The sequence below is a fragment of the Oncorhynchus keta genome, chromosome 28 (genome assembly GCF_023373465.1).
Source record: "Oncorhynchus keta strain PuntledgeMale-10-30-2019 chromosome 28, Oket_V2, whole genome shotgun sequence".
In the NCBI taxonomy this organism is placed as follows: Eukaryota; Metazoa; Chordata; class Actinopteri; order Salmoniformes; family Salmonidae; genus Oncorhynchus; species Oncorhynchus keta.
Window position 1 is genome coordinate 48,986,618 of NC_068448.1, and position 27,838 is coordinate 49,014,455.

The following is a 27,838-nucleotide window of genomic DNA, read 5'->3' on the forward strand; positions in this document are numbered from 1 at the left end:
CACACACACACACACACACACACACACACACACACACACACACACACACACACACACACACACACACACACACACACACACACACACACACACACACACACGGCAAAGAAAGAGAAAATAAAAAGGAAAGTGTAGTTTCACACCTTTTTTTGCAACGGTCTCTGTAGAGCCCTCTCTCTCAGCGAATTAGCACACAGCATCTGATGTCATTTATTAATAGTGGAGTGGGAGGGGTTGTGTAATGCATGTGTCCATGTCATGGGAAAGGTCAACTCTTCAGTGTTACGTTTCTGCCATTTTGGGAAGATATTAACATGTTAAAGTGACAGGTGGGTGGGCGTGTGGCAGCTTTCTCATTAAGCCACCTTTCAATCTGGTCTCCTTTTCATTCCAGTGGTGGGGTGGAGGGCTGCTAGGGTTGGTGTTCCTCACAGCCTGGCTCATTCAGACACACCGTGTCTGTTGTTTCTGGGATTAGAGGGGAACAACACCTGTGTGTCGGCGAGGTCGTGTGGAGAGCGTCACACCCAGCCAGGCCCTTCAGGCGTGTCTCGTCCTCCTCCGTCACGCTTTGATGTACCTCACATAGTGTCAGTGACGGATAATAACAGAAGAAAAAAAATACTCACCGTGGATCCCCCCCTTTATAATTTCTTTGTTTTGCAAAGCCACAGATTGAGAAGGAACCGAATGTCATCAGTCAAAGGTTCAGAGGATCCCCTAGGTACGGATCTAGGATCAGCTTCCCATCCTCCAATCCTAACCTTAACCATTAGCGGGGTAAAATGACAAATTGACCCAAGATCAGCACCTACAGGGGATGAGCTGGCAATAACACGGTGGTAAGTCCTCTTAATGCCTGTTCATCAAGCTGTAAAAAGCCCTGTCCTCTGACTGGTGCACCTCCTCTCCTCCCCTCCTGTCTGGCTGTGAGTCAGAGAGAGAGAGAGATGGAGGAGGCTGGAGGTTGGAGCAGCAGTAGCCCTGTAGTACTGTAGCCCTGTAGTACTGAGTGACATGCAGTGTTGTGTAGGAGGGAGGGAGGGAGGGATAAACAAACATCTACAGTTCCTCTCTATTGCTCTGTTCTGCTCCCAGCCCTAGAGCTCTATCTGGAATGGGCCTCATTTGACTTTCCCCACAGTCTGGAGCCCATTGGCCCTCTCCCTCGCTTTCCCTTCTCTCTCCCTTTCTCACCTACCTGGCCCAGTCATCCCTCCCTCCCTTGCACCCTCTTCCCCTCCTCTCTCTCGGCCCCCTTGCTCCTCTCTCAGAGAGTGCATTGCGATGCACCAGCCATCACTGTTAAGTTGGTTAGATGGGTATGATATCCGTAATGATTGACTGTTAGGACACACGGATGCCCCCCGGTCGCCTTAGCAATGTGAGATCAGAGGCGTGGCATCCTTCCAGCTCATCAAACGCGTAAACCATTTAGCTGTGCTGTGGCTGTCAGGGGGAGGCGGGAGTCAGGAATCAAGCTGCATGACAAGCATAATTTGGGGGATTTTCTGCAATGCGTCATGCCAAAGAAAATATCTCCTCAATTGGAATGTCGAGAAGGAGGGCGGACGGTCGCCCGTAAGACGAGCTGAGAAATTAGGCAGAAAGAAGATACCTTTTGTTGCCTTAGTCATACGAAAGGAAAACACACACAAACACACAAGAGACGAGCGAACGAGCGTACACACACACACTTCGGTTGTAGCAGATGAAACGAGATGAAGAGATGAAGGAAGTACGTTACATGCAAGAGTATTAGGTTCTCCTGTCAGACACATAACAGGAGTTCACCTGGTCTGCCTAGTCCACACAGAGCTACTGACTGAACCCCACACACCCCCCACACACACAGAGGGTAAAGCAGCTTATTTCACCTGCTGCGGACATCACACATTTCATCTGCATGCCGCTGTGAAATGACTTTCAATGAGCAGCAGCACGACAAAAAAGGCATCCAGGCCAGCTCTGCTATGATAAACATCTGGCCCAGAGCTTTCTTTCCAACATGCACCTGAGCATATCCGGAATTTGATTTATATCCCCGACGACTGCCAAGCACCGTCGCAGCGGTCTAGTTCAGTAGCTGCCTCGCTCCGGATTTACCTGTGTGTGCGTGCGTTAGGGCTAAAAAAGAAACGGCCTCTGATGTGAATCTGTTCATAAGGGGAACCGGAAGCAAGTCTCTCTCGCCATTATAGCCTACCTCTGATCCCTTTGGCATGGCAGTCTCATCCACCAGCAGATAGAGGATATTCAGCGCCACCAGTAGGACTGAGATGGTCTAGAGAGGAGGAGGAGGAGAGTTGAGAAACAGAGGGATTTAGCTAAAAAGATCAAATCAAAAACAAGACGGAACTAATCATGGGTTTGTTTCTCTGTACTCTGCAAAGTGCATATTCTGTAAGCAGTTCCACACTGCGGCGGTACAACAGGAGCATGTTAAAAGAGGCAGATTGAATCCATCCATGTAGAGTAATCGAAAGCCCAGCTGCTTCAGCGGTGTGACCATTTAGCGGAGCCTTTTCTTTAACACGGCCGGACAAACGATAGGGTGCCATAGGGCTCTGGACAAAAGGAGTGCACTACATAGAGAATAGGGTGCCATTTGAGATTGCAAACTAAGCTGTCCAGGGAAAACTCCCCAGCAGCCACCAAGGATTTATGCTTCATATGCCATTGGGAAACAGGGGGCTTTAGTGGGAGTGACTGGCTGCAGCAGTATCAATCTGAATACTCACCGTCCCTGTGAGTAGTATTAACATCACAATGGGGTAGAGCAGGTTCTTTTCCCATGCAGAGGCCTTCTTCCTCCTCTCTAGGGGAGGGAAGAAGGGAAGGTAGGAGAGAGAGAGAGGGTTGGTAGGGGGACAGAGCGAGAAAGAGGGTATGAGAAAGAAAGACAAAGAAAGAGATGGGGAGAGAGGTCTGAGTTGGGAAACCACCACATTCATTGAGTTTGGGATTCTAACCATTTAGGCAAATATGACCAATACCTCAAATCAATAGAGCGAATCACTTACGATATTAAAGACTGTTTTCCTAAACTGTTTCATTAATATATCAAAAGTGAGTCGTGAAACCTCATGGCTTCAGGGTTTATTTCTAGAGTTAGTACAACTTGGTTTGGTAAAACATATCGTGAGTGTGGGCACCAACATTATCTGCTCTCTCATCAGAGAGACCATAAATCAGTCTTCCTCTTTAATTAGTCCATCTTCGCTATATAGAAACAATAACGGAGTACAGATGAAACAGAAAACTGAGATTAAAATGAACAACTTGATTTATAGGTCTACCTGTTAAAGGATGACAGACAGCGCCGCTACCGATCTGCCTTCTTGTTCTGACACAAATAGATGGTCGCAGAGAATAGGTCTCTATCGTTTAAATCGTTCTACACATCGAGACTCTGCCTTATAATAGTATTATGTCAGCAGTGATAGCTTCTGAAGACTGACGGAAGAGTACACCACAGCGTGGGCCAAGGACAGTAAAGGACATGTGATATAAAGGGATTTCAGAAAGGACATTACAACACTGTGGTCCAGTGTCCTTACGACTAGCTTGACTGACTTGCCCTCCATCCTTCTCTCTCGCCCTCCATCCTTCTCTCACCCCCCCCCCCATCTCTCTCCCTCCCCTTGTGCCAGGCTGGGCGGCCTGTGACGTTTGCCAAGGCGCACTCTATATGCACCCTCCTGCTAAATTAATGACATCACTAAAAGGCTGGGCACAATATAAAGTTTGCATCTTGTCCAATATCCTAAGTGCCTTTGTGGCCTCATCTCCCCCTCCCAACCCCCAAAAGCCTTGGCGCGCACCCATTGTACCTCATTTATAATATCCTAAAAAGGATGGAAAATAATAATTATCGAGCAGAAATGCTTTGGGACGTGTCCAAATTAAGAAACAAGACCGAGAGGGAAAAGAAAGGCTCGCTGGCTCTCAGCAATATCTGAAAAGCCTACCTCTTTGCATATGTTTCAATGGAGAATTCAAAGTCCCGAAAGACAGCATCTGCCCATACATATTATAATTCCAGAAAGCATTATGCGGCACCAACAACTCACCCAGTTTATTCCTCTGATCTCGGACGGTGTCCAATTCTTTGTTGAGTCGATGAGCACTTCCTTGGGAATGAGAGTGAGATGTCGACCCTGCGGACAAGAAGGGGGGGGGGGCATCAAATAAGGGTCTCGGGAATGGCATTTTATCAAGCTTTTAACTTACCTTTACACTTCACTCACTCACGCACCATGTAGTCATTGTGATTCGACTGCCAAGTATCTGCCAAATAACTGAAAAGGTATATTTGTTAATTCTGTAAAAACAGGGAGGCTAAACAGACAGTTCGATTAGCTACACGTGATTAATGTTCAACAATAATTAATAGTCATGGCAAGGGGTCTCCCTTTAACAGGTAAATAAAGCATTTTCAGTCACTGCTCACGTAAGTGCAGTTCTTTCTCCAGAAAGGTTGCACTAAAGCCTCTAGTAAAAAAGCATGACTACTTCTGTATTTTCAACCCTCAACCTTTATGGCATTTCTCCTATTTTATTAAGAAATCCCATCTGAACGGGTAATCCTGCTTTGTACATAACAATGTGGTCTCTCAAACAAGTAAAAATAATCTCCCGTGTCAATGCTGTCTAGCGAGCGAACGGGTGCATGCTCCAACTGGTTCCCGGGGCTAGGGAGAAGACAGCGAGGGATTCTCCAGGAAAACCACAAGGGCAGCTCATTTAAGGCTAATTGATCTGTTTTACTCTGTTTTCCTTCCAGCCTTGACGTACAGGTTGGAGCCCTCAAAGCCAAGTGGAAGAGTATCCATTTGCATCCCCTGGGGTGATTGGCAGATCAAGACTAATTAGTTCAGTGTCACACTGTTACTAGCGTGCAATAAAAAGATGATCTTTCATCTTTGTTACAGGGGTGAAGAACCAATCACTTTGATCAAATATTTCCCCCCCCCAACTATTATGACACACCCTGTCTGGATGGGCTTTGGGATACAACGAGAAAGAGAAAAAAAGGATAGAGTAGGTGGAGGGGGAAAAAAAACCAGAGTGATTCCTGTCTGTGCCCTGCCTAATACCTGTCCCAGGAACGCAGTTGGGGAAACTTTGAACCCTCAAACCAAATGCAGTCACAATGCAACAGGAAATGTCACGAGCAGTTCAACAGGACGTGATTTGAGAATTGAGTCGGACCCAACATCGAGTCCTGAGGGGCACCATGACTGTTCAGCCACAAGACATCTCATCTATCTGGAGAACGTATGCAAAACAAAATCCTCAGCCATCACCTTATCACAATAATCCTATTATTACACCGACTCTAAATCAATTTCAAGCCAGGTCGCAGTTGTAAATGAGAATAATATTTACAAAAAGCTCCAACTAGCCATGACTATTATTAGGAACATCAAATTATCTGACCACCAACCCAGAACAAAATCATTACATGATAAAAAAACAAAACAATGCAGACGATAAAGGAAAAGTGAATAATAGCATTTTAAGAAGTGACATCCTTCAAGCAAAAGCAAGATATATTAAGGTACGGGCAGCAGAGGAGACAGCAGTCCCCAAAAAAGTTCCCGAGTTCCTGCACGTACCAACGCTGCTACTACTGCCGAAAATAATGAAACTTCTCCTCTCCAACCTTCACCATAGTTTAGCGATTACGTCACCTCACATTATGCTAAGCAGCATGCGGAGGCGACGGACGGAGGCGTTGGCAAGGTCATCGTGCCGCATAGCATCTGGACCAGAGCACGCTGCTGCTGCCGCGAAACACACAGAGGGAACCAGAGGGGCTAGCGAGCCTCAACTAAGACAGCAGCTTAGCTCATGTCTGAGCTGCATCCCAAATGGCACCCTATTCCCTATATAGTGCACTTTTTTCATCCAGAGCCCCTGCTTTTGGACACGACCCTGGACTGGAGTTGGAATACTGGACTAGCTCAGGTGCAAGGCCTTCACATTAGCATAGGGCCATTGTTACGTTGCCCTCTCACCTAATTAGCTACTGCGTCTGAAGATGTGGCATGAGGTCAAAAATCGAAACCATCCCTGTCACTCACTATAGAACGCCGTGAACTACATAGACCCAGGCATTGACACTTTTCAGAAAAGGCCAGAAGTATAGGGGGGGAAACCGTCAAAAGAGAGATAATTGGATATCTTAATCCATTATGAAGACATTTTGTGACATTGGACAATATCAAATGTAGCCTAACTTTGCATAATCCATTTCCTAAAATGACCAACACAATTTATCTCAATGCACCAAACTGCAGTAACTTAACAAAAGAACACGTCCCAATAATATCTCCTTTTCTCCTGAAGTGTGCATTTGTTCTCTCCTTCCCACAAATCTAAAATCATTGGATCGGTGGAGGCATGGGCTAAATGTTTCGGCCATATTTCTTATACCAGTAATTTCCTTTCAGTCAAGGGATGTGAACAAGTGCATACTTTGGGAGGAAGGAGACAACGGGGACATAGCTAGACTCTTAATGAAATAGGCTACAGCATAGCAAACAAACAGGGACACCTGGTGGAGGGGGCTCAGGACACATCATTCTGTCAGGCCAATGTAAAACTATGCATAATGTCAATTCTCCTGACACGAATTACATATGCAGATAAATCATGCAACACTGTGCATTTTCAAAAGGACAAGCTTGCTCCCCATCACTGGCTAGGGTAGCCAGATCTGATATTGTAATGAGCGTGTCACTGCGCGTCTCCTTGCGGTTCATATGGTCCTATCAAACCTCTCGCAGAGTAACACACACACACACACACACACACACACACACACACACACACACACACACACACACACACACACACACACACACACACACACACACACACACACACACACGGCCACTCAGCCGGAATAACCCACCGCTCCTGCTCAACTAAAGCAAACAACCAAATCCTAAATGCTATTTGGGATGTAATTGCACAGAGAAGAGATGCAAACTCAAAACCCTGAAGAGTAAATATACATCAATCCAATCCATTGATCGGTCTCGTTAATCCAAAACAGCAAACATAAACAAAGTGTAATGAGACAGGTCTAATCTACGGCCGGGCAGGCGAGGGATGCAGAGGACACAAGCCAAGCGAGGAGGACATTGGGCGCTTGTGGAGTGTGTCCTGTGAACTATCCCTGAACCTCTTCCTCCTTCTCGAAAAGATCAGAAGGAACCTCACCCTCCACTCATACCCTTCGAGTTACACCCAAGTGTGTGTGGTGAAAAAAAAAAAAAAACATTCCTGGGATTCCCGATAAGGCGACACGGATCTCGCTACTTAGTGTCTGAGCGATAGCTATTCTCCCAGCTGCTTGGCTCTCGCTCTCTCCACCATGGGAGAGCGGTGGAGTTAGGCCGCACCGCCCCGGTGGACTGGAGAAGTCGTGGAGTGGGGTTATTGTGTTCAACTCACGGCGACATCAAACCCTCGTCCCGGTGATAAGGAACAGATTACACTTATTTTATCAGGTGTTCAAAGCACCAGCATTTGGCATAAGCCCTAGGAAACCAAACAGCTCAATAGCAGACCTATTGAGAGGAGCACCGGCGTAGCGTTTGAAAACAGCGCTATCAGCACAAGCAATCTTCCGTACCTCCCTGGTTTGTAAAGACACTCATCCTCTTTATTTACTTGCATCTGTACACTTTGTTGCGTGCTTCACTTGATATTAAAGTATGGTTGGCGGGCGCCCCAAATACTTCCTGCTTTGTGGGATTCTTCAACACTAAAAGAAGGAATTTGGGAACAGTGGCCGTAGGTAGATAAAAGGCAACGCAGGTTGACAAATAGTGTATTTTGCAATTAAAACATTTTTAGCGGCCCTCTTGACAGCAAATAACATTTCTTTTTAGTTTGAGTTCATTTCCTTTTAACCACGGGGAGTAGAGAAGATTTTGCAGTTGTAAAGCAATAATGCTGCACAGCTACACATTTTGACATGGGGTGGAGAGAGAAAATGTGCAATTTTACAGCTTATTTCCTGCAGTTCTACACATTTGGTGGAGAGACATGTTTGCAGTCTCTAGCATGATATGAGCGAGAGCGACTAACGAAATCAATGATAACCCTGTCGGTAATGTATGTTTAGATAGCTGGCTGCTAGACTAATTTACCAATCTAAAAATGTTTAGCTGACATGGGTAATTGAGTGAAAAACAGCTGATGCACAACCAAATTTCTAAATGGCACCTTGTGTATTCTACTATTCTAACATTCAAAAATAAGTTGAGATCCCGACTGAGTGCCAAAATTATTATAAAAAATAAAATAAAAATTTGGGGGGGGTCTTGGGAAATTGATCCACGGGCCTACAAAAAAGGGGGTCCGCCGCCAGTTGCCCATCCCTGGCCTAGTTAGTAGTAGGCTATCAACATGTTTCACCAACATCTACTACACCACCATCAGAAATAAATACAGTCTGCGTCCCAAATGGCACCCTGTTCCCTACACAGTACACTGTTTTTGACCAGAGCCCTATGTGCCATTTGAGACACAGCTACTCTCCAAGACCATTTCAATTCCCTCCTAATGAGGGGCCTGTCATTACTAGTCTGGGGCCAGAGATCAAATGAGGAAATCGCCTGGCCAGTAGTGCCAGTGGAAGGCAGTGTGCCGTGTTCTTAAATTGACTCTAAAACTCTCCACCAATGTAATTTATGGTCTCTGACAATGGCAGCTGCAGCTTGTCCTTTAGAAAAAGTGAAAGAGAGAGCGAGGGAGGGAAAGAAAGAGAAAAATAGAGCGAGAGAGAAAAAGCGAGAGAGAAAAAGAGGGGAGAGGGAGAGGACAGGGAAATAGAGAGAGTTGTTGGGGGAAGAGGGAGAGGGGACGAGAGAGAGAGAGAAGGGAGCAAATGAGAACGAGAAAAAGAGGGGTGGAGTGGGGAGGCTGATTTGTCAATGCTAATTGGTTCCAGTGCAGGAGAGCTCCATCACGACCCAATGGCGAACGTGCATAAAGACGACAGGACATCAGTTTTAGCACTATCCACTGAGTTTTAAAACTATAGCGTGCGATATGGTTCAATGTGCCAATAAATGCCAAATTGCCGGCGTCTTGAAGTTGAGCTTTGCTTAACGACCATACAAAAAAAGAGTAACGGAGAGCAACGTACAATATGGCGAACTGAGCAAAAACTAGGAATTTGTGGTAAGTGCATGGGGGCCGCCATCTTTATGCACCTCTGCTATTGTGCAGTCATCTCCTTTTAATGTGCCAACACATTTCCTGGTCTGTGTCCGAAATGGCACTCTATTCCCTATAGCATTACCATAGAGCTCTGGTTAGGGCTGGCACAATTACCGTATAACAGACGGTCATGGGGGGGACGAACAGCTGACTGAAGGTAGGATGGCCGGGCATTCGTGCGTTTGAGTCTCTTTCTGCGGTAACATGGACTCTTAACAACGTGATGAAACTTTACTGCTCCTTGCTAAAACAAACAAGGCGTTGTAGCAAACAGGTCTTTGGTTGCCTAGGCAATGCACCCCACCCTATAGCAGTAGCACCCATAGAAATTGAATGAATAGAACAGGCTTGGAACACTGGTAATTTGATAGGTAAACTCATAGTCCCAGTCGGTACAAAAATAGAACATCTTGGCCCTGCCCGCCTGTGAGGAAAACAACTTGTGGTTACCTCGGTTACCCCATTGGCTCACATCCAAATCTCAACCTTTTTCAAATTTTGATGTCGTCTGCTTGTTTTAGCCAACAGAGAAGGTTTTTCTGGATCAAAAAGAGGGATAGATGATGGTCCTGTTGGGGTCGGGTAATGTGTGTGTATTGCCATTGTGTTCTTATGCTCAAACATTATAACAAAACCCATTTGGCCCCCAATCGGGTCCTCTGGGCATGTACCACGTCAGTAATCCAGCCATGCCAAAAACAATCCTAAATTATTATTTTTTTCCTCTCCTTGACTGTCTAGCTTGCATTTATTAGGTTTTGTAGTTCTCAAAGATTATATTATAAAAAATATATAGGTAAAGGGGCGGCAGGTAGCCTAGTGGTTAGAGCTTTGGGCCAGTAAACCGAAAGGTTGCTGGATCGAATCCCCGAGCTGACAAGGTAAAAATCTGTCGTTCTGCCCCTGAACAAGGCAGTTAACCCACTGTTCCCCAATAGGCAGTAAGTTAGAATTTGATCTTACATGATGACTAAAGGTTAAATAAAAATTTTAAAGTATCCGTTTTACATACTTTCAGTTTGGTTTTAGTCATTTAAAGTTACACTGAAAGCTTTTTCCAAACCGGAAAATATTTTTTTTTAAATAATGTGGGTGTGCAGCGGCGGTGCGCATTCTAAATGCATATAGGGGAAACATTGAACTTCTATTCATTCCATTTCTATAGCAGCACATGTAGTCAGGAGCTGATAAGAGAAAATGTGTGTCGTTTTCACTATTCAAACAGTCATTACAGTGAACGTTGTCATTTGGCTGCCTCACAGCCCTAGCTCTGGTCAAAAGTAGCGCACTAAATATAAATAGGGTGCAATTTTGGGCGAGGATCTTACTGACAACGTACCGTTCAATCTCCTCTGAAGGGCTTCCTCTTGCAAAGTAACGCAGTAAATCTGCTCATCCAGGTCCTCCAGGATCTGAGGGGACAAAATGGGTTATAATAAGGTCCGAAGTGGGGCCGGAGAGTAACAGATGGGTGGATGAGTTGGTGACATGTTTGTAGTCCTCGTGTCCACAAGTCGCACATGTTAATAGCAGAAATGACCCATTTCAGAGTCAGACAGAGGAAAGCTAGAAGTCCATGTCGGTCAAACATATAAAGGCCACTAAAATATTTACAGTACACATAAATACATGAAGCAATGTGTTCCCAAAAATCTGAAGTAGCCAGCGTAATAAAAAAAAAAGGAGCCAGGCAGTGGAGGGGCATGCTCCCCCAAAAACATTTGTGCACTTTAAAATTGAATGTGGCATCTGCTGTACTGCAATTTGCTAAAGTCAATTAGGTAGCCAGTCATATGAGGGTTAGTATGCCAGCTATTTGGTTGGCATCTGGCGCTTATAAAACACAATGAAGGCGTTTGAGGTAGAGCATGGAATGGAAGTTAGCACTCACGGTTGGTTTGACTAGTAACTGGCCCATGACTGTGAACATTCTGGACAGGCCCACAGGAGTACACACTGGGGATGAAGAAGTTACAAGTGGCGAGACACAACCAAAACAGTTCCAGCATATTAGGGACCTAGGGATTACAACACAAATGACCTACTAGTCCAAGCCATATGTGATCCCCCCCCCCCACCCCCACCCCATACACTTTTTCTTAAAAGCATGAAACTTGGTACACTTGTACAGTTTAGGCCCCTATCAAAAGTGTTACTGAACCTGCCGCACATCAATCAAGATAATATTCAATTTGCACATATTCCATTGATTATGCTCCTATTGATTCAACAACAATACTCACTCAGGAGGAGCAGTCCCCCCATCAGAGATATACAGGAGTAGAGGTATGGTAAGTAGAACTCCCAGAGATCTGAAGGAAAAGGGATGAAATGTTAGTTAAAGCTGAATAAATACAGTACCAGTCAGAAGTTCGGACACACCTACCCATTCAAGGGTTTTTCTTTATTTTTACTATTTTCTACATTGTAGAATAGTGAAGACATCAACAGTATGAAATAACACATACGGAATCATGTAGTAACCACAAAAAGTGTTAAACAAATCTAAATATATTTTAGATTCTTCAAAGTAGGCACCGTTTGCCATGATGACAGCTTTGCACACTCATGGCATTCTCTCAACCACCTTCACCTGGAATGCTTTTCGAACAGTCTTGAAGGAGAGCCACATATGCTGAGCACTTGTTGGCTGCTTTTCCTTCACTTTGCAGTCCAACTCATACCAAACTATCTCATTTGGGTTAAGGTTGAGTGAAAGTTCTTGTCATTTTCAAGATTGACTGACCTTCATGTCTTAAAGTAATGATGGACTGTCATTTTTCTTTGCTTATTTGAGTTGTTCTTGTCATTTTACCAAATAGGGCTACCTTCTGTATATCACCAAAGGGTGGCTACTTTGATGAATCTCAAATATATTTTTGATTTGTTTAACACTTTTGGTTACTACATAACTCCATGTGTTATTTCACAGTTTTGATGTCTTCACTATTATTATACAATGTAGAAAATTGTAAAAGAAAAATAAAGAAAAACCCATGAATAATTAGCTGTGTCCAAACTTTTAATTGGTACAGTACATCAAACCACACAACTAGAAAACAGAGGTTGCATCCCAAATGCCACCCTATTCCCTACATAGTCCACTACTTTTGACCAAGGCCCATAGAGCTCTGGTCAAATGTAGTGCACTAAATAGGGAATAGTGTGCCATTTGTGACACACAAAATCCCCATAGCCTTACCATAGAGTGACTCCATACTGGCTGCGTCATTGTCGATGAGCGCGGACGCCACCCAGACTATTCCTAGGATGAGCAGTCCGAGGAGGAAGAGCATCACAAAGGTCTCTAGAACCCGTGACTTAATGCCCTGTGAGAAAACACACACAGATGGAGGAGAGAGAAGTGATGAACAAAAACAGCCATGTTACCGTTTTTTGTGATTTTTGCCAAGTTCTCCTAGGGCTTTTCACACTGCCTAGGAATTGAGTAAAGCTAAGAAGGGTCAGCAAAACAAGCTCATTCTAAAAAATGACATCAGTTGAATGAATCACTTGGGCCCAGTTCCAAATGGCCAGAGCCCATGACCAGAGTCCTATGTTAAACAAGTAGGTAGCCTTGCACGAGCCAGAAAGGTTCGTCCTGCCCTATGGGCCAATCTCCTGTTTCTGTAGCGTTCAACAGATTGGTACCCCAATCCTTAACCTTAATGCTGAGTGCCAAGCAGAGAGGCATTGGGTCCCATTTTTGGGGTCTGTGGTATGACTTGACTGGGGGTCAAAACCCCAACCCTGCAATCTCAGGTCGGACACTACCCACAAGGCCACTGAGCTGGTATGGGCCCTGGTCAAAAGCGGTGCACTATTGAACAGGGTGCCATTTGGGATGCAATCTTGGGACATAGAGTGAAACCACGCAGACACTGCAGTCTCCCCACAACCAGTGTTGCTGCAGCCTCACAACTTTACTTCAAATATCAAATGTAGCTACTACAGTGCCTTCTCTATAAAATCACCCAAACTAATGCTGCACTCTACTTTTAATGAAACGCCATTGCTTTACATTCAGGGAACGTCCCAAAATAGCACCATAACCCCTATGTAGTGCACTACTTTTGACCAGGGCTCATAGGTGCCTGATCAAAAGTAGTGCACCATTTAGGGAATAGGGGGCTGTTTGGGAGACATCCCCAGATCCATATTTACAGCCCCACGCATACTTAACTGAACCCAGAGAAGACCATGTTAAAGCACCTTCTACAACAGTATATTAAAAGGGGCCTATCCAGACTCAGAGCCGGGTCCGGTTAAATAAAAAAACAAGTTGAAGTGAAGCCTCGCTCCTGTGTGTAGATTAAGAGCAGGCCTCCGATTACATCTGGGGACGATTAGGGGGCTCTTAACGCGCCCACGGCCCTGCGGCCCAGCGCAGACAGGAGTTGTGGTAATTTGGGTTTTCCGGGTCACAGACTGCTGAGTGGTTAATAAAGTCTTCTCTACCTGTTCACACAAGAGTCCATTTACCCCCCGCGCCGCCAGTGGAGGCGGACAGACTCTACACGAACGCGAAAACAGTGGCTGCCTTCCAAATGGCACCCTATTCCTTATCTAGTGCACTACTTTTGACCAGGGCCTATAGGGGTCTGGTCAAAAGTAGTGTAGTTTAAAGGGGATAGGGTGCCATTTGGGACGCAACCCCTGTTTTACAACACTGTAGGATACTGCCAGATACTGTCTGGCACTATAGGAATAGGCTGCAGAGCATGACTTACACAGGGCTTGTGGGTTAGCCTCAAATTGGGCATCTATAATCAATGTGTTACTCGGTAAATGGTGATCCGCTAACTGCTGTGTGGAATTTGTTTATAGCCAGGTATATATATGGGGCTGCAGGTAGCCTAGTGGTTAGAGCGTTTGGCCAGTAACCAAAAGGTTGCTAGATCAAATCCCTGAGCTGACAAGGTAAAGATCTGTCATTCTGCCCCTGAACAAGGCAGTTAACCCACAGTTCCCCAGTAGGCTGTAATTGTAAGTAAGAAATTGTTCCTAACTGACTAGCCTAGATAAATAAAAGGTTCAATCAAATAAATACATAGTGCAGTGATCCTCTGTTTGAAATGTAATGTAACTGCTTTTTAAAAGTCTGAACTCAACATTGAGCCCACATCTCACACACTGAACACTTAACTTACCAATGATCTCAAACGCCATCGTCACAACCATTTTGATCATCAATCACATTCTGCAAACACACAATCTCTCCACACATACAGTGGAGCTGTTGAATCTAAGCTTGTGTTCCAAATCGCACCGCATTCCCTATATAGTGCACTATGTCAAAAGCACTGCACAATATAGGGAGCCATTTGGGGGACACAGAGACTGTCAAATTACTGACGTATCCCCCCCACATGTAGGCTAGATAGAAGGTACCGGTGTAGAATTTTCTAGCACAGCAGTGGGAGTAGTCTACAGCGCCCCATTGTGGCCATGTCTGGTACGATCTGCTGCACCTCAGCAGGCAGGCCTACTGATTCTCTAAAGTGAGGAAAGGAGTTTTGAATATACTGTACGTAGTCTGCATCCCAAATGGCACCCTAATCTCTATATAGCCCTATGGAACCTGGCAAAAAAGTTGTACACTATTTTGGGAATGGGGTGCCATTTGAGACGAAGACATTCCCTCAGTAGACCTTATAAAACCTCATATCTAGAGAAGCATCTCATGTGGTATACTGAGGGAACATGTCTTCGTCTCAAATGGCACCCTATTCCCTAAATAGTGCACGGCTCTAAAATGGTTTAATGACAGGCCCTTTATCCTGACCTGCATACTGAAACCTCTATCCTCCAATGTGTTCAGTTCATCCTACTGAGTACATAACTACTGTGATGCTGCAGTCTAGCAGCTCACATCAGAGCAGAACTGGCCAATAGGGAGCTCTCAATGCAGAGAGAGATGGAGAGAGGGAGGGGGAGAGATAGATAGATGATGGAGGAGAAGAGGAGAGCAGTTGAATGTCTGAACGCATCTCGAAAGAGGTGAGAGAGGAATGCTTTCAGGGACTTCTGTCACATCCCCCCCCACACACACACACTCTTAAGGAGGCTCTGGGATGGATAGAACCTTGCATGGCCTGCTGCAGGAGGTGGCTCTGCTCGGGTGCCTCGGTCCACCTTAACCAGCAGCCCATGCCATGCGGAAGGTGTATTCCCTCTAGGCCAGGCCTCTCGATCATTTATAAGACTCAAATCATTACCCATTCAGATCATTTAGGGCAAAGGCAATGCCTGTCACCTCCCCTAATATTATTTCTGTGGAGTGTCAGACAAAGGTTGACCAAGTGTTGGGAAGCAGAGGGTCTGAATTACAAGCTTTCAATTAATCACGTATTACATAACATATTCCATTACTTATACCCTGCATTCTCCTTGTTGCTCTTTCATAACAAATTAGCATAATTATTTTCTTAAGTACTGAAGATGTGTTTTTTCATTAGAATGGTAAGCACTGCAGACAGTCGCCACAATCATCAAAACGTGGAAAACGTAGTTAAAACTCGTTTAAAAATAGGCAAGGGAGAGCGCCATGGCATCCAGAGCAGAGCGCCAGCCCGAGCTGAATGTTTCTATTCTTGCCATTCTAAATGTGTACACCACTATTCAGCTTCCCAGATCCTCACACCGCACCGCTGTCGAGCGTGGGGCTAGCTGCCTGCTCTGCCCAGTGCAGCTCCACTAGAAAACCAGGGAATCAGATACTTCTAAGAAATGTGTGGGTGTGTGTGTGAGGGACACTGCCCTGTGTGTATGAGATGACTGCATCTAAACAACCACAGCGACACACTCGCAACAACCTACACTTGTGTGTGTTCTCACCTAGACCCATCCACGAGAGCCATTCCAAACCACCAGCAACCCAGGGGACACTGAATTAGAGGTCTAACTACCTTACAGTGGATATACCCTAGTGGACCTGACCAAAGCTCTGCATAAAGACTATAGCTTTTAGGTTAGGGGAAGTTGCTGACTTATAGCATGTCTAAACCAATACATTAACCAGTGGGAAACTTAGCTGATACATTTTATTGTCTCTTTTTTTTATTTTTTTTACCGGGTCCGTTCAGGGTTCTTGTAGGTCAGTTCCTTTCGGATCCAACTTTTTGGACCTGTGAAGACCTCTACACTGAATCACTGGTTGCCCTAATACCAACACTGAATGGCTCAATGCCACACTCTTACTCTGTAGGATCAGAAACTAAATATCTGGATGGATACATGCATCCCCATGCGTGTCCTTGGGGAAGCAGAGCAAGACAGTGTCAGCATCTTCAATGGCCCCCTATTCCCTACATAGTGCACTACTTTGACCAGGGCCCAAAAGGGGTGCACATGCAGTGTTTCATCAGTGCTGAATGTCATTGTGGCATGGTGTGCTATTCCCTCCGCATCCCCAGGGCAGAAAAAGAGAGAGAAAGAGAGAAAAAGAGAAAGAGAAAGAGAAAGAGAGAGAAAGAGAGAGAAAGAGAGAGAAAGAGAGAGAAAAAGAGAAAGAGAAAGAGAGAGAAAGAGAAAGAGAGAGAGAGAGAGAGAGAGAGAGAGAGAGAGAGAGAGAGAGAGAGAGAGAGAGAGAGAAAATGAGGTATGAGCAAACGAGTGAGGAGAGGGAGAAAACAGAGGAAGGTAAAGAAGGGGCGGGGCAGAGTTGCAGAGAGAGAGAGAGAGAGAGAGAGAGAGAGAGAGAGAGAGAGAGAGAGAGAGAGAGAGAGAGAGAGAGAGAGAGGGGGACAGGAGAGGAATAGAATAACGAAGGAGGATATGGACTATAGTGATGGATAGAATAAAGAATAGCATGGGATGCATGGGAGAGGTTGAGCGCCACAGAGACCCAGACATGGGGTCTCTGTGGCAGGGGGGAGCGCGTCCTTCCCTCCAGCCCCATTAATCTGCAGCAGGTCAGCGCACAGTGGCAGAGATCATCCCACTGCACATCGCTCCCCTCCCCGACAGGAGCGTGTGGGATGGAGGGACAGAGGGAGGGGGCCGACCCCAATCCACCACTCCCAGCCAGTCCACTTCTCTGCCTATGCTTGCTAGAGAGACGCCAGATGCAAAGGGCCCTTATTAGTGTACCCTTCAGTCCCGTCCTTCAGCCCCGGCCGTGTCAGAGACAGAAAACAGAGAGGGAGTCGCTGGTCTAGAGGGGACTGGAAAGCTTCCCCCTGTAAAGCTGCCGCAAACTAAACTTCTAAAGATTCGCCCCAACGACACAGCAGTGGGCGCGTGGGAAACCGTTTGCTTTACGTCATAGCCCGATCATTCGATTCACGTCCGCTTTGAAAGACGAGAGAGGAAAAAAACAATGCCGTGAAACTCATGCTTCACTAGCACTCCCCTTTTTTTAGTTTTAAATGTAAAGCCTTTAAATGAACCTGAGTCATTCGCTCCCAAGCTCCTATGGCCAAAACATTAGACGCGAGTCAGAAAAGGGGATTTACAAGTATGCTACTTTTGATGTTTTCCTCGAGTTTATTCAAATAAACATTTATTTGTCACATGCGCCGAATACAACAGACCATACAGTGAAATGCTTACTTACTAACCCTTAACCAACAATGCAGTTAAGAAAAACAAGTGTATAGTAAAAACTAAATAAGTAAAAAAATACTAATAACTAAAGAGCAGCAGTAAAATAAACAGAAGCGATGCTATATACAGGGGGCACCGATAGAGTCAATATGCGGGGGCACAGGTTGGTTGAGGTAATATGTACATGTAGGTAGAATTAGTGACTATGGAGAGATAATAAACAGAGTAGCAGCAGTGTAAAAATAGGGGGGACAACACAAATAGTCTGGGTAGCCATTTGATTACCTGTTCAGGAGTCTTATGGCTTGGGGGTAGAAGCTGTTAAGAAGCATTTTGGACCTAGAAATGGCGCTCCGGTACCGCTTGCTGTGAGGTAGCAGAGAGAAAAGGTCTATGACTAGGGTGGCTGGAGCCTTATTATTAGGGCCTTCCTCTGACACCGCCTGGTATAGAGGTCCCCCTACAAGGACTCAATCTTGTCGTCATTACCAAGAGGTGTCAGGCTGATAAGTCCTCAAAGAAGAAATGACCGTCACCTGTGTTCATAAAAATCACAATTTTTGGATGTCGCACACCGCATTCAGCCAATCAGGTTGCAGCAGTCGGTTGTTTCCCCTGACTGAACGCGGTGCGCAAGATCAGGAAGCAACATTAGCCACTCTAGCATGGTGGTGGAAAATTGTGTTTTATTAAGACACTATGCATATTTTCCCTTTTTTGGAGGCCGGTGGGCTATTAAATCAAGTTAAGGATCCACCCCTTTTTTAAAATTGAATTTCACCTAAAATGACATACCCAAATCTAACTGTCTGTAGCTCAGGCCCTGAAGCAAGGATATGCATATTCTTGGTACCATTTGAGAGGAAACATTTTGAAGTTTGTGGAAAGGAATGTAGGAGAATAACACAATAGATCTGGCAAAAGATAATACAAAGAAGAAAAAAAAAAACATTATTTTGTATTTTTACGATACCATCTTTGAGATGCAAGAGAAAGGCCATAATGTACTATTCCAGCCCAGGCACAATTTAGATTTTGGCCACTAGATGGCAGCAGTGTACGTGCAACGTTTTAGACTGAATGAACCATTGCATTTCTGTTCAAAATGTTGCATCAAGACTTCCTTCCTTTCACTCGTCATTTAGGCTCATATTGTGGAGTAACAACAATGTTGTTAGTCCATCCTCAGTTGTTTTCTCCTATCACAACCATTAAACTCTGTAATTGTTTTAAAGTCACCATTGGTCTCATGGTGAAATCCCTGAGTGGTTTCCTTCCTCTCCTGCAACCGAGGTCAGGAAGGACACCTGTACCTTTGTAGTGACTAGATGTATTGATATACCATAACTTCACCATGCTCAAAGCGATATTCAAAATCTTTTTTTTTACCAATCTACCACTAGGTGCCCTTCTCTGCGAGGCATTGGAAAACCTCCCTGGTCTTCGTGGTTGAATCTCTGCTTGAAATTCACTGCTCGACTGAGGGACCTTACATATAAATTGTATGTGTGGGGTACAGAGATGCTGGAGTCATTCAAAAATCATATTAAACACTATTATTGCACACAAAGTGAGTCCATGCAACTTATGTGACTTGTTAAGCACATTTTTACTCCTGAACTTATTCAGGCTTACCACAACAAAGGGGTTGAATACTTATTGATATTTCAGCTTTTCATTTATAAAAAATGTCAATGAACATAAATCCACTTTGACATTATGCGGTATTGTGTGTGGGCCAATTGACAAAGAATTGAAATAAAACGCAATATAATCAATTTTTTATTCATTATAATTCCATTTTTAACAACACAATGTGGAATATGTCCAGGTGTGTGAATACTTTCTGAAGGCACTGTATAGCCGGCTGGATACATTAAAGTCGGACGCATACGACAAACTAAGTAAAAGTAATATTAGTGGCGGCCGGTTGGGATCCCTTAAAAAAGGTGCAATATGCAGAAATCGCTCCACCATATCCTGGTTGCAATTAGAATATACCGCCTAACTTCAATTTATGTGACAAAACAAGCAATCATTGTGTAGATATTCATTGTAGCATCTAAACTGCTGTGAAATATATTTTCCATAACAGAAAAATATGATATTCAGCTGTTTGAAGCTGGTGTACAAAACCAAACTTAAAAGACTCAAAGCGAAACGTAAGAACAGGAAGTGTAGAATTAGCGCACAAAGAACAGATCTACCGCTTCTTAGACATGCCTTCAATGAGAAAGACAGATCTATAACTCACATTTCTATACGGATTTGGTCGGGTCGCCCAAAAAGTTACACATTGCAGCTTTAAATCTTGAATTAAAAAATGTTTTTGCCAAAATCCAGGATCAAACCAATGAATAAGACTTTTATCTTGAAACTATTAACATTGGACTTCAATCTCAGGCTTGTATAGCGGGCATAATTTTTTTTTCTCCAAACCGACAGAAAGAGGTCTAATACTCCAAAAGACAACACAAGCTATAAAATAAACAGGCAATTTCATCCAAAAATGTAAACGCAGTCCCTCTAGGAGCTGATCAATTCATTTGAAAGACAGAGGTAAATAAGAAATTCTCAGCTCAAACTAATATGTTACCATGGCGATGGACATTGTAACAGAGGGGCTTTCGTGAGACATTCTGACCTTAAAGGAAGGTATGTAAACATCACTTTATATTCTCCGGCCACCCCTGCCAGAGCAAAGGCCTGGGAAAAATGTCTACATGTGCAGGGAGATTTGAAATAAACATCCAGGCTCCATTGTGGAGCGCCAACAAAGAACAGTATCTTAGTAACACAAGGCGGTTTACTCAGCTCAGACGTTTCCCCTCCACAATAAACACACACACTTTTCTTCATTAAAGGGTTTGGCCTAGGGCGTTAGATTGATGAGGAGCTTCTTTTAGCAACAGATGAAAACTGCTGGCCCATAGCTGGGTCACTTTCTGGGTCAGACAAAGTCTGTGTCCAAAATGGCACCCTGTCCCCTATATAAGTGCACTAATTTTGACCCCCCCCAAAAAAAAAACAGTAGTGCACTTTATGGGAAATAGGATGCTATTTGGAACGTAACCTAGCGAAAGGAGAGGATCCGCAGAGTACTCAATATTGGTTGGAAGACAAAAAAAGGCATGCCACTCTATACTTTATAACAGCTTTGTTGACGTGATGTTTCTATCCCATATGAACTGGAGACTTCTCATGCCGAGGGGATGTATGAGGAATTAGGCCCACAATGGGAGAGGAAGTCCTTTTTTTGGAAGCCTTCGAAATGAGGTTGTCTGGGTGGACTGGAATAGCTGCGAGGCCAAGGCAAGGCCTATCTGTATGATAGGAGACCCTAGGCCACTAGTCCATCATACAGATACTGACCGACCATCATCATAAACATGCCATCTACTGGTGGTGAATACACAACAGGGCCTTCACCCTCCACATCAGAGGGATATGCTAATATACGCTAAAACCAAAATAATTCATAGTTAAAGATAATGAATAGATCATTGATAGTTAATATTTTAAAACAAAAAAACACATTAAAAAAATGTAATATCCAAAAAACAAAAAAAAAGCCTGGTTTGAATTATAGCTTAAACACATCAAGACGCCCCCTTATTGACAAAGGAGAGAATAAAACTTGAATTTGAGTTAATTTCCTGTAATTCTCCACATTTTGGCATGGGGGCGTAGAGAAAAGGTTGTCGTTTTAAAGCAAGTTTGCAGCAATTCTACATTTTGCCATGGGACAGAGAGAAAATGTTTCCATTTTACAGCTAATTTCCTGAAATTCCACAATTTTGCCATAGGGTGGACTGGTGGAGGAAAATGTTTGCAGTTTTTAATATGAAACCGGAGTGAAAGTGACTAACAGAATCAAATGCCCCCCTTTCAGTAATTAGACTACAAATACTATAAGTTTAGATAGCTGGCTGCTAGACTAACTTACCAAACTAAAACATTTTTTGCTGACATGACATAACAAGAGAAAAACTACTGATGCACTACCATATTTAGGAAATTGCACCTTGTGTATTCTACTATTCTAACCCAACAGTAATTCAGACCCTGACGGAGTCCCCAAAAAATGTAACCACGGGCCAGGGATAGGCCAGTGGCCCATCTCTAGCCTAAAATCAACCAGCCCTAAAAGGCGGTGCGTTCATCACAAAGTAGATCTAGTCTAGTATCTCTGTATAAGCATGAGATGATGACTGGCTGGCACACAGTCTGCAGCATAAATGGGTTTCTGGAACAAGACCAGGAGCCAAAACCGTTCAACGTTTAAAATCTGCCACTTCTCCGCAATGATTTTAAAAGCATTTTACAACCATTAGTAATGAATCTTCTTCAGCTAAGAAAGTCAGAGAGAGTAAGGTTATTGTGGGGTATTTTATGCCGGTGAACAAAGTTAGTTCATACCCACATTTGGGCCGTAATTCCGATTCATCCACAATTTGGACAATTTGAAAGACTGTTAATCATGTGGACAACAGAACGTCTGAGTGAGCTAATAAAATAAAAAATAAAAAGCATAGAACATTTCAATCTCGATTCAACTCGGAGAGCTTTAGTGCCCTCGTCAAAAGTAAACAGAGCCACATGAAAAGCCCGACTTAAACCGTTACCAGTTAAATTCATCATTCACTTCATTTCCGCAGTCAAAGGGACTTTTCAGTGGCGTAACATTATGGCCACATAAACCCCTGAAATCTAATACTCAAGTCTCTTAATACTTTTATTGGGCGGAGGATAATATCACATTATAAAAACTTAAATCAAGCTTTTAAATGTCATCCTGTGGTCGGTCTGTTGAGTGACTCGGCAGGGTGCTTTCCTCTGTTCTCCACAAATACACACAACTATACCGGGATGTGTAGCCAACATTAAGCAGTGCTTCCTCTCGGCAAATTTATAGATGATCAGTAGCAAGAAAGGGTACAAAAGCCTAAAGTGATAGAGGCCAGTGTGTTCCACTTCCTAGCCATCCTGGACTTCATTACAAGAAATCCAAACGAAACAAATTAGCAGCCCCCACCCCGCCAAAAAAAACGGGGCTGTAAACTACAGTAACAGACACATTTTTATGTAAGTTTGCCAGGAGGGACATAAACCAGAGGGGTTTCAAACTGTGACACAGGATAGAGGTGTATTAAAAGTAAATCTTTCCCCGCGCTTTTTCAGCTCCATTGTGCCATCACGTTGTTCTGCCTTTATGGACCCGCGAAACACGGGCCCCGGCCTCTTTTCAGAGGTAATTAATTAAAAGAGGAAGTTTGCAGAGGCTTACAACTCGATTATTAGTTTGTCCGTTTGAAGTTTTATTTTAGGGCAGAGGAGGGGGGGTGGTGGGGGATCAGGCCCTAAATCACGCCGGCCGATGCCGTGGTGTTGAACTGTTTGCAGCGTCTGGCTTATTGGAACGGCTTGTCAGGATGTGGCGGATGCCGAAGACCAGATTGTCGTTGTTTCATGGTTAATGAGGTTTTTGCGGTCGCAGTTACGGTCAACTGATGAGAGTCAGAGAGAGGGCAAGGACCAGGCACCTGCTGTTGTCACTAGACATACGCTCACACAGACAGACAGACATCGTAAACAGGAATGAATAGATATTCTTAGACAACGAAAGGCGGAGAAACAAAAGAGACAAACTATCTACTCTGCAACGTGCTCTGCTTATGACAATCGACTCAATAGCCATAATCATTAGGATGAATGATTGATGAAGATGGTGTAGTTCTGCTATGGCACAGTGGACAATTTTAAACAGCTGTGTGAAAACATGGAGATGTAAATCAAGAAAGATCAAGAGTTCATCAACACTACAAGAGCATGTAAAACAAAAATGCACAGGTTTTAGCAAGTTGTTAACAAACCCATGCGTTTTGTACCTTTTTTGATCCAGCAAATCCCTCAGACTCCAGGAAGAAATAGGCAAACGGCATCAGGACGAAGAGGCAGAGATTGGAGAAGAGCGATACCAGATTCCACAGGCCTGTAAGGCCAAGCAAAATACAACATGACAGAAATCACACCTTACAATAAAACACATTATCCTCAGAGGCATCCTAAATGCCACCCTATTCCCTACGTAAATGCACTACTACCCTAAATAGTGCACTGGGTACTGCACTATATAGGGAATAAGGTGCCATTTTGGGACACATGTCTAGTCTCACGAGAAAGCGTTGCTTTGGATAAATAGACAGCACAGTTGTTCCCACTGGCCACCATGTATTCCTGCAGTCAACTGCTAAACCATGGACTCTGATGCCCCCTTGTGACAGCAAATGAAGATGTTTGTAATACCCTATACTCTGCCGAATCCCCAACAACCGGATGTGCCAGGTTTCAGGGAAATGGAAAGAGAGTCTGTGACACAACGAGACTTCCACTTTTGGACGCTAACAAGGCGACACGCCAGCTTAACTCCTCCTCCACATTTACTGGATTGGTTGAACAACGCAGAGGAGAACCCCCCCCTCCCACGACAGTTTTTATTTATTCTTGTCAAGACCAGTATTTAGGGGATCTAGTTTCCGGCGTTAGCTTACTGATACCCTGTTCCTGAAGAGCTATGGGTGTGAAGACTTTTGTCCCAGGCCAGCACGCCACGTCCGTTTCCGCTAATGATAAGTTGATTACATGAGTCAGGTGTGTAGAATCAGGTGCAGTGCTAGAACAAAACGCCCTGCAGACCTCCGGGACTAGGGTTGGTGGCTACTGCCGTTGGGATCGTTTAGGCATGCTTTGCAGTCATGCTCACAAATAGAAAATCAGGTCTTGACTAATGTAACACTCTCTGACAAACCACCAGGTTGTGTCCTATTCCCTTTACTTCTTTTGACGAGGGCCCATAGGGCTCTGGTTGAAAGTGGTGCAATTTATAGGGAATAGGGTGCCATTTGGGAAGCACCGGTCTGATGGAAACAGATCTTTGTGACTGGCTGTATAAAAGGAGTGATTCTGTTATGTGTTGTCAGTGGACCAAATCCAAAGAGACCAGGACTTACTTATCTAAAGCTGGAACTACAACATCGAAAGCACTCAAAAAAACAAAACCAAATCCACATACAGCCTGCGTCCCAAATGACACCCTACACAGTGCACTACTTTCAACAAGCACCCTATGGGCCCTGGTCAAAAGTAGGATGCTATATAGGGGAAAGGGTGCCATCTGGGATTCAACCAAACAAACAAGATGTGAAATGTGAATGACACTACTGACCATGGATGAGGGAGCCATTGAGCCACTGAATGTAGTAGTTTTTGGGGAAGGAGAGCAGGATCTCATTGCTAATGATAGAGAAAGGCAGGAGGAGAACAGCCCCTCCCGACATGGCCAGGGTGAAGGTGCACAGGTACAGTCTGTGGGGAAGCCACACACACACACACACACACACACACACACACACACACACACACACACACACACACACACACACACACACACACACACACACACACACACACACACACACACACACACACACACAGTGAAAGAGAGGAATTAGTAATAAAGTCTACAGTTTGCTGTGAAATCACACAGCTTTGTTAAGGAATTGTTAAGAACTTACACACATACAGTATCTTACAGGTAGTGTCGGCAACAGGTGGCCCGCGGGCCAAAACCATCACCCGAGTGATTTAAAAAAAAATATATATATATATATATTTGGGAAAATACAATAAAACATTTTTTTTTTAAATCACCAGCTAAAATGCGTTTAATTTAGGAAATCTAAAAGTATTCCCACAAATAAAAAAAATACACTTATGTGATCGTGTCTCAATGTGATCAAGGCATTAAATTATTGTTCTTTTCAAATACAAAAATCACTTTTTGGGCTTAGTTGTGGTCAATTTGCAGTGATCAAATTGTTATAATTATGTTCCGGCCCCCCGACCCGTCGCTCTGACAAAAATCATCCCGAGCCTGAATCTAGTTGCCTACCCCCGTCTTACAGTATTAATTCATATAAGAATGGCAGTGTCGCAGCTCTACACATCAGCTTTCAAATGCATCTACATGAGCTGTGTCCACACATACAATGCCCACATTTATGCAGGCTAGGAATCGTTTGAATACATTTGATTACTCAAGTAGAACTGTATTCCAACGGTCATTAAAGGATTAGTGTTCAAATACAAGTCACATTAATGGAGAATCTTCTTATACAGTGTCACAGGGATTAATAATAAGGGAATTAAGTTGTTTAGTGCAGCAGGCTGCTTCCCAAATGGCACCCCATCTCCTATATAGTGCACTACGGGCCCTGGTCAAAAGGGGCTCTGGTCAGAAGTAGAGCACTAAATGGGGAATAGGGTTCCATTTGGGATGCACGACAGTCGACCACTTCACTTAAATACTAGTGGAGCAGATGGCCACTTTAATGTCTATGAGCTGTATGTCAATCTATATCCCTCCCTCCCCTCCAACCTGGCATCCCAGCAGCGCAGGGGCCTAGACTTTAGCCTGCATGTGGAGCTTGCCAGATTCTGCTGGCCAGAGGACTACTTCTGTTCCTGTCCCCCGTGGGATGTGGACAAGGTCACCACTTTGATATATAGCTCGAGAATTAAATTCATGTGGAATGCTACACCATTTACTTTGCTGAGCTGTTCCCCCTTGCAATATCACCATTAGCTGGACCCAAGAGGACAAGTGACAAAGTGGGCCACAAACATATGGTCTACTGTTTCTGCTTTACTACCAGAGTTGTGTTGGTTAGGCCCGGTGTGCAGTGGTGTGTGCTATGTGAAAGACAAGCCACATCAGCCATTCGAACCACACAGGCTACACCTGTGTTTCCCAAAGCGGTCCGCGTGACGCTCAGCCGTTCCACATATTTGTTCTATTCCAACACAACCACACCTGATTCACCTATCAGTACTTGCTGATTAGTTGGCTTGTTGATGCAGGTGTGCTAGTGTTGGAATAGAACAAATATGTGGAATGGCTGAGAGGCGTGAGGATCGGTTCAGGAAACACTGAGATACTAGAAGTAGGGCTATTTCATAACAGCTTTATTGAAAGTAGTTCCACTCACGATATTCTGTTGACAATGGCGTCTTCGTCCTCCTGGTCATCTGAGGGAGAGGAAACCACTTAAGTCACAGCAGGTACAGCAAGTGAACCCTACAGAGACAAGCAAGGGCCTCTTGGGAATACAAACCCCATGTTGCCCGGGTTCAAATCCTGGGTTGGACTACTGTTAATGCATCAATTCACTTGGCTTAGGAGAGTCCCTTTTTCCTATGGGCATGTCCCAAATGGCACATTATTCTCTATACAGTGCACTACTTTTGACCAGGGTCCATAGGGCCTATGTAGGGAATAGGGTGCCATTCGGGAGTGATACATGTACCTACTGTACTGTAGCCACCTGGGTGCAGAGAAAAGAACAGCCTAGATTTTCTGGGCACAAAATTTCACAGGAGGATCTTTGGCGTGGAGTGGTCTACTTTTAAAAAGGAGCTTAGAGAAAGCAGCGTGACCTGGACGTTCTATTCTTGTCCAAGAACAATGTGTGTGGAAGAGAGTTTATCGTAACTACATCTAGTGATTATTTTACTTTGATTCTACACATAGTAAAACTTGCAGTTAGGCTGGCTATAGGCCCATTCCTATCCATGGCCATGAACCATCTGTTTATACTATCAACACACTTCATGTGGGGGTGGGGGTCATATTAGTTTCATCGTAGGGAACCTTACATAGAAAGCCATATACTTTTGATCTTGAGAGAAACCTTTCCCTCGGAATAAATATCAAAATGAGTGATTGCATTTCCAGTGCTGGACAGAAAATGCATCTGAAGTTTATTTAAATGTATAAACTGGGTGGTTCGAGCCCTGAATGATGATTGGCTGACAGTCGTGGTATATCAGACCGTATACCACGAGCATGACGGAACATTTCAATTTCCTGCTGTAATTACGTTGGTAACCAGTTTATAATAGCAATAAGGCACCTTGGGGGTTTGTGGTATATGGCCAATATACCACGGCTAAGGGCTGAACCCAGGCACCCCCGCGTTGCGTCGTGCGT

General features: G+C 44.3%; 1 protein-coding gene across 3 annotated transcripts in view; it reads right to left on the bottom strand.

Moving 5' to 3' along the window:
* The window catches only part of LOC118361530 (limb region 1 protein homolog), a 57,331-nt gene that overhangs the window by 18,747 nt on the left and 10,746 nt on the right, over positions 1-27,838 (bottom strand). For 2 of the 3 annotated variants that reach the window (XM_052483218.1, XM_035741542.2), the window contains exons 3-12: positions 26,838-26,877; positions 25,016-25,155; positions 23,679-23,782; positions 12,446-12,572; positions 11,487-11,555; positions 11,135-11,199; positions 10,583-10,655; positions 4,074-4,160; positions 2,742-2,818; positions 2,207-2,284 (exon numbers count right to left, since the gene is read on the bottom strand). In XM_052483218.1, the coding sequence (XP_052339178.1) occupies positions 2,207-2,284; positions 2,742-2,818; positions 4,074-4,160; positions 10,583-10,655; positions 11,135-11,199; positions 11,487-11,555; positions 12,446-12,572; positions 23,679-23,782; positions 25,016-25,155; positions 26,838-26,877 (860 nt within the window). The remainder of the gene's footprint in view (positions 1-2,206; positions 2,285-2,741; positions 2,819-4,073; positions 4,161-10,582; positions 10,656-11,134; positions 11,200-11,486; positions 11,556-12,445; positions 12,573-23,678; positions 23,783-25,015; positions 25,156-26,837; positions 26,878-27,838) is intronic. The other variant, XM_035741543.2, reaches the window with a different exon arrangement.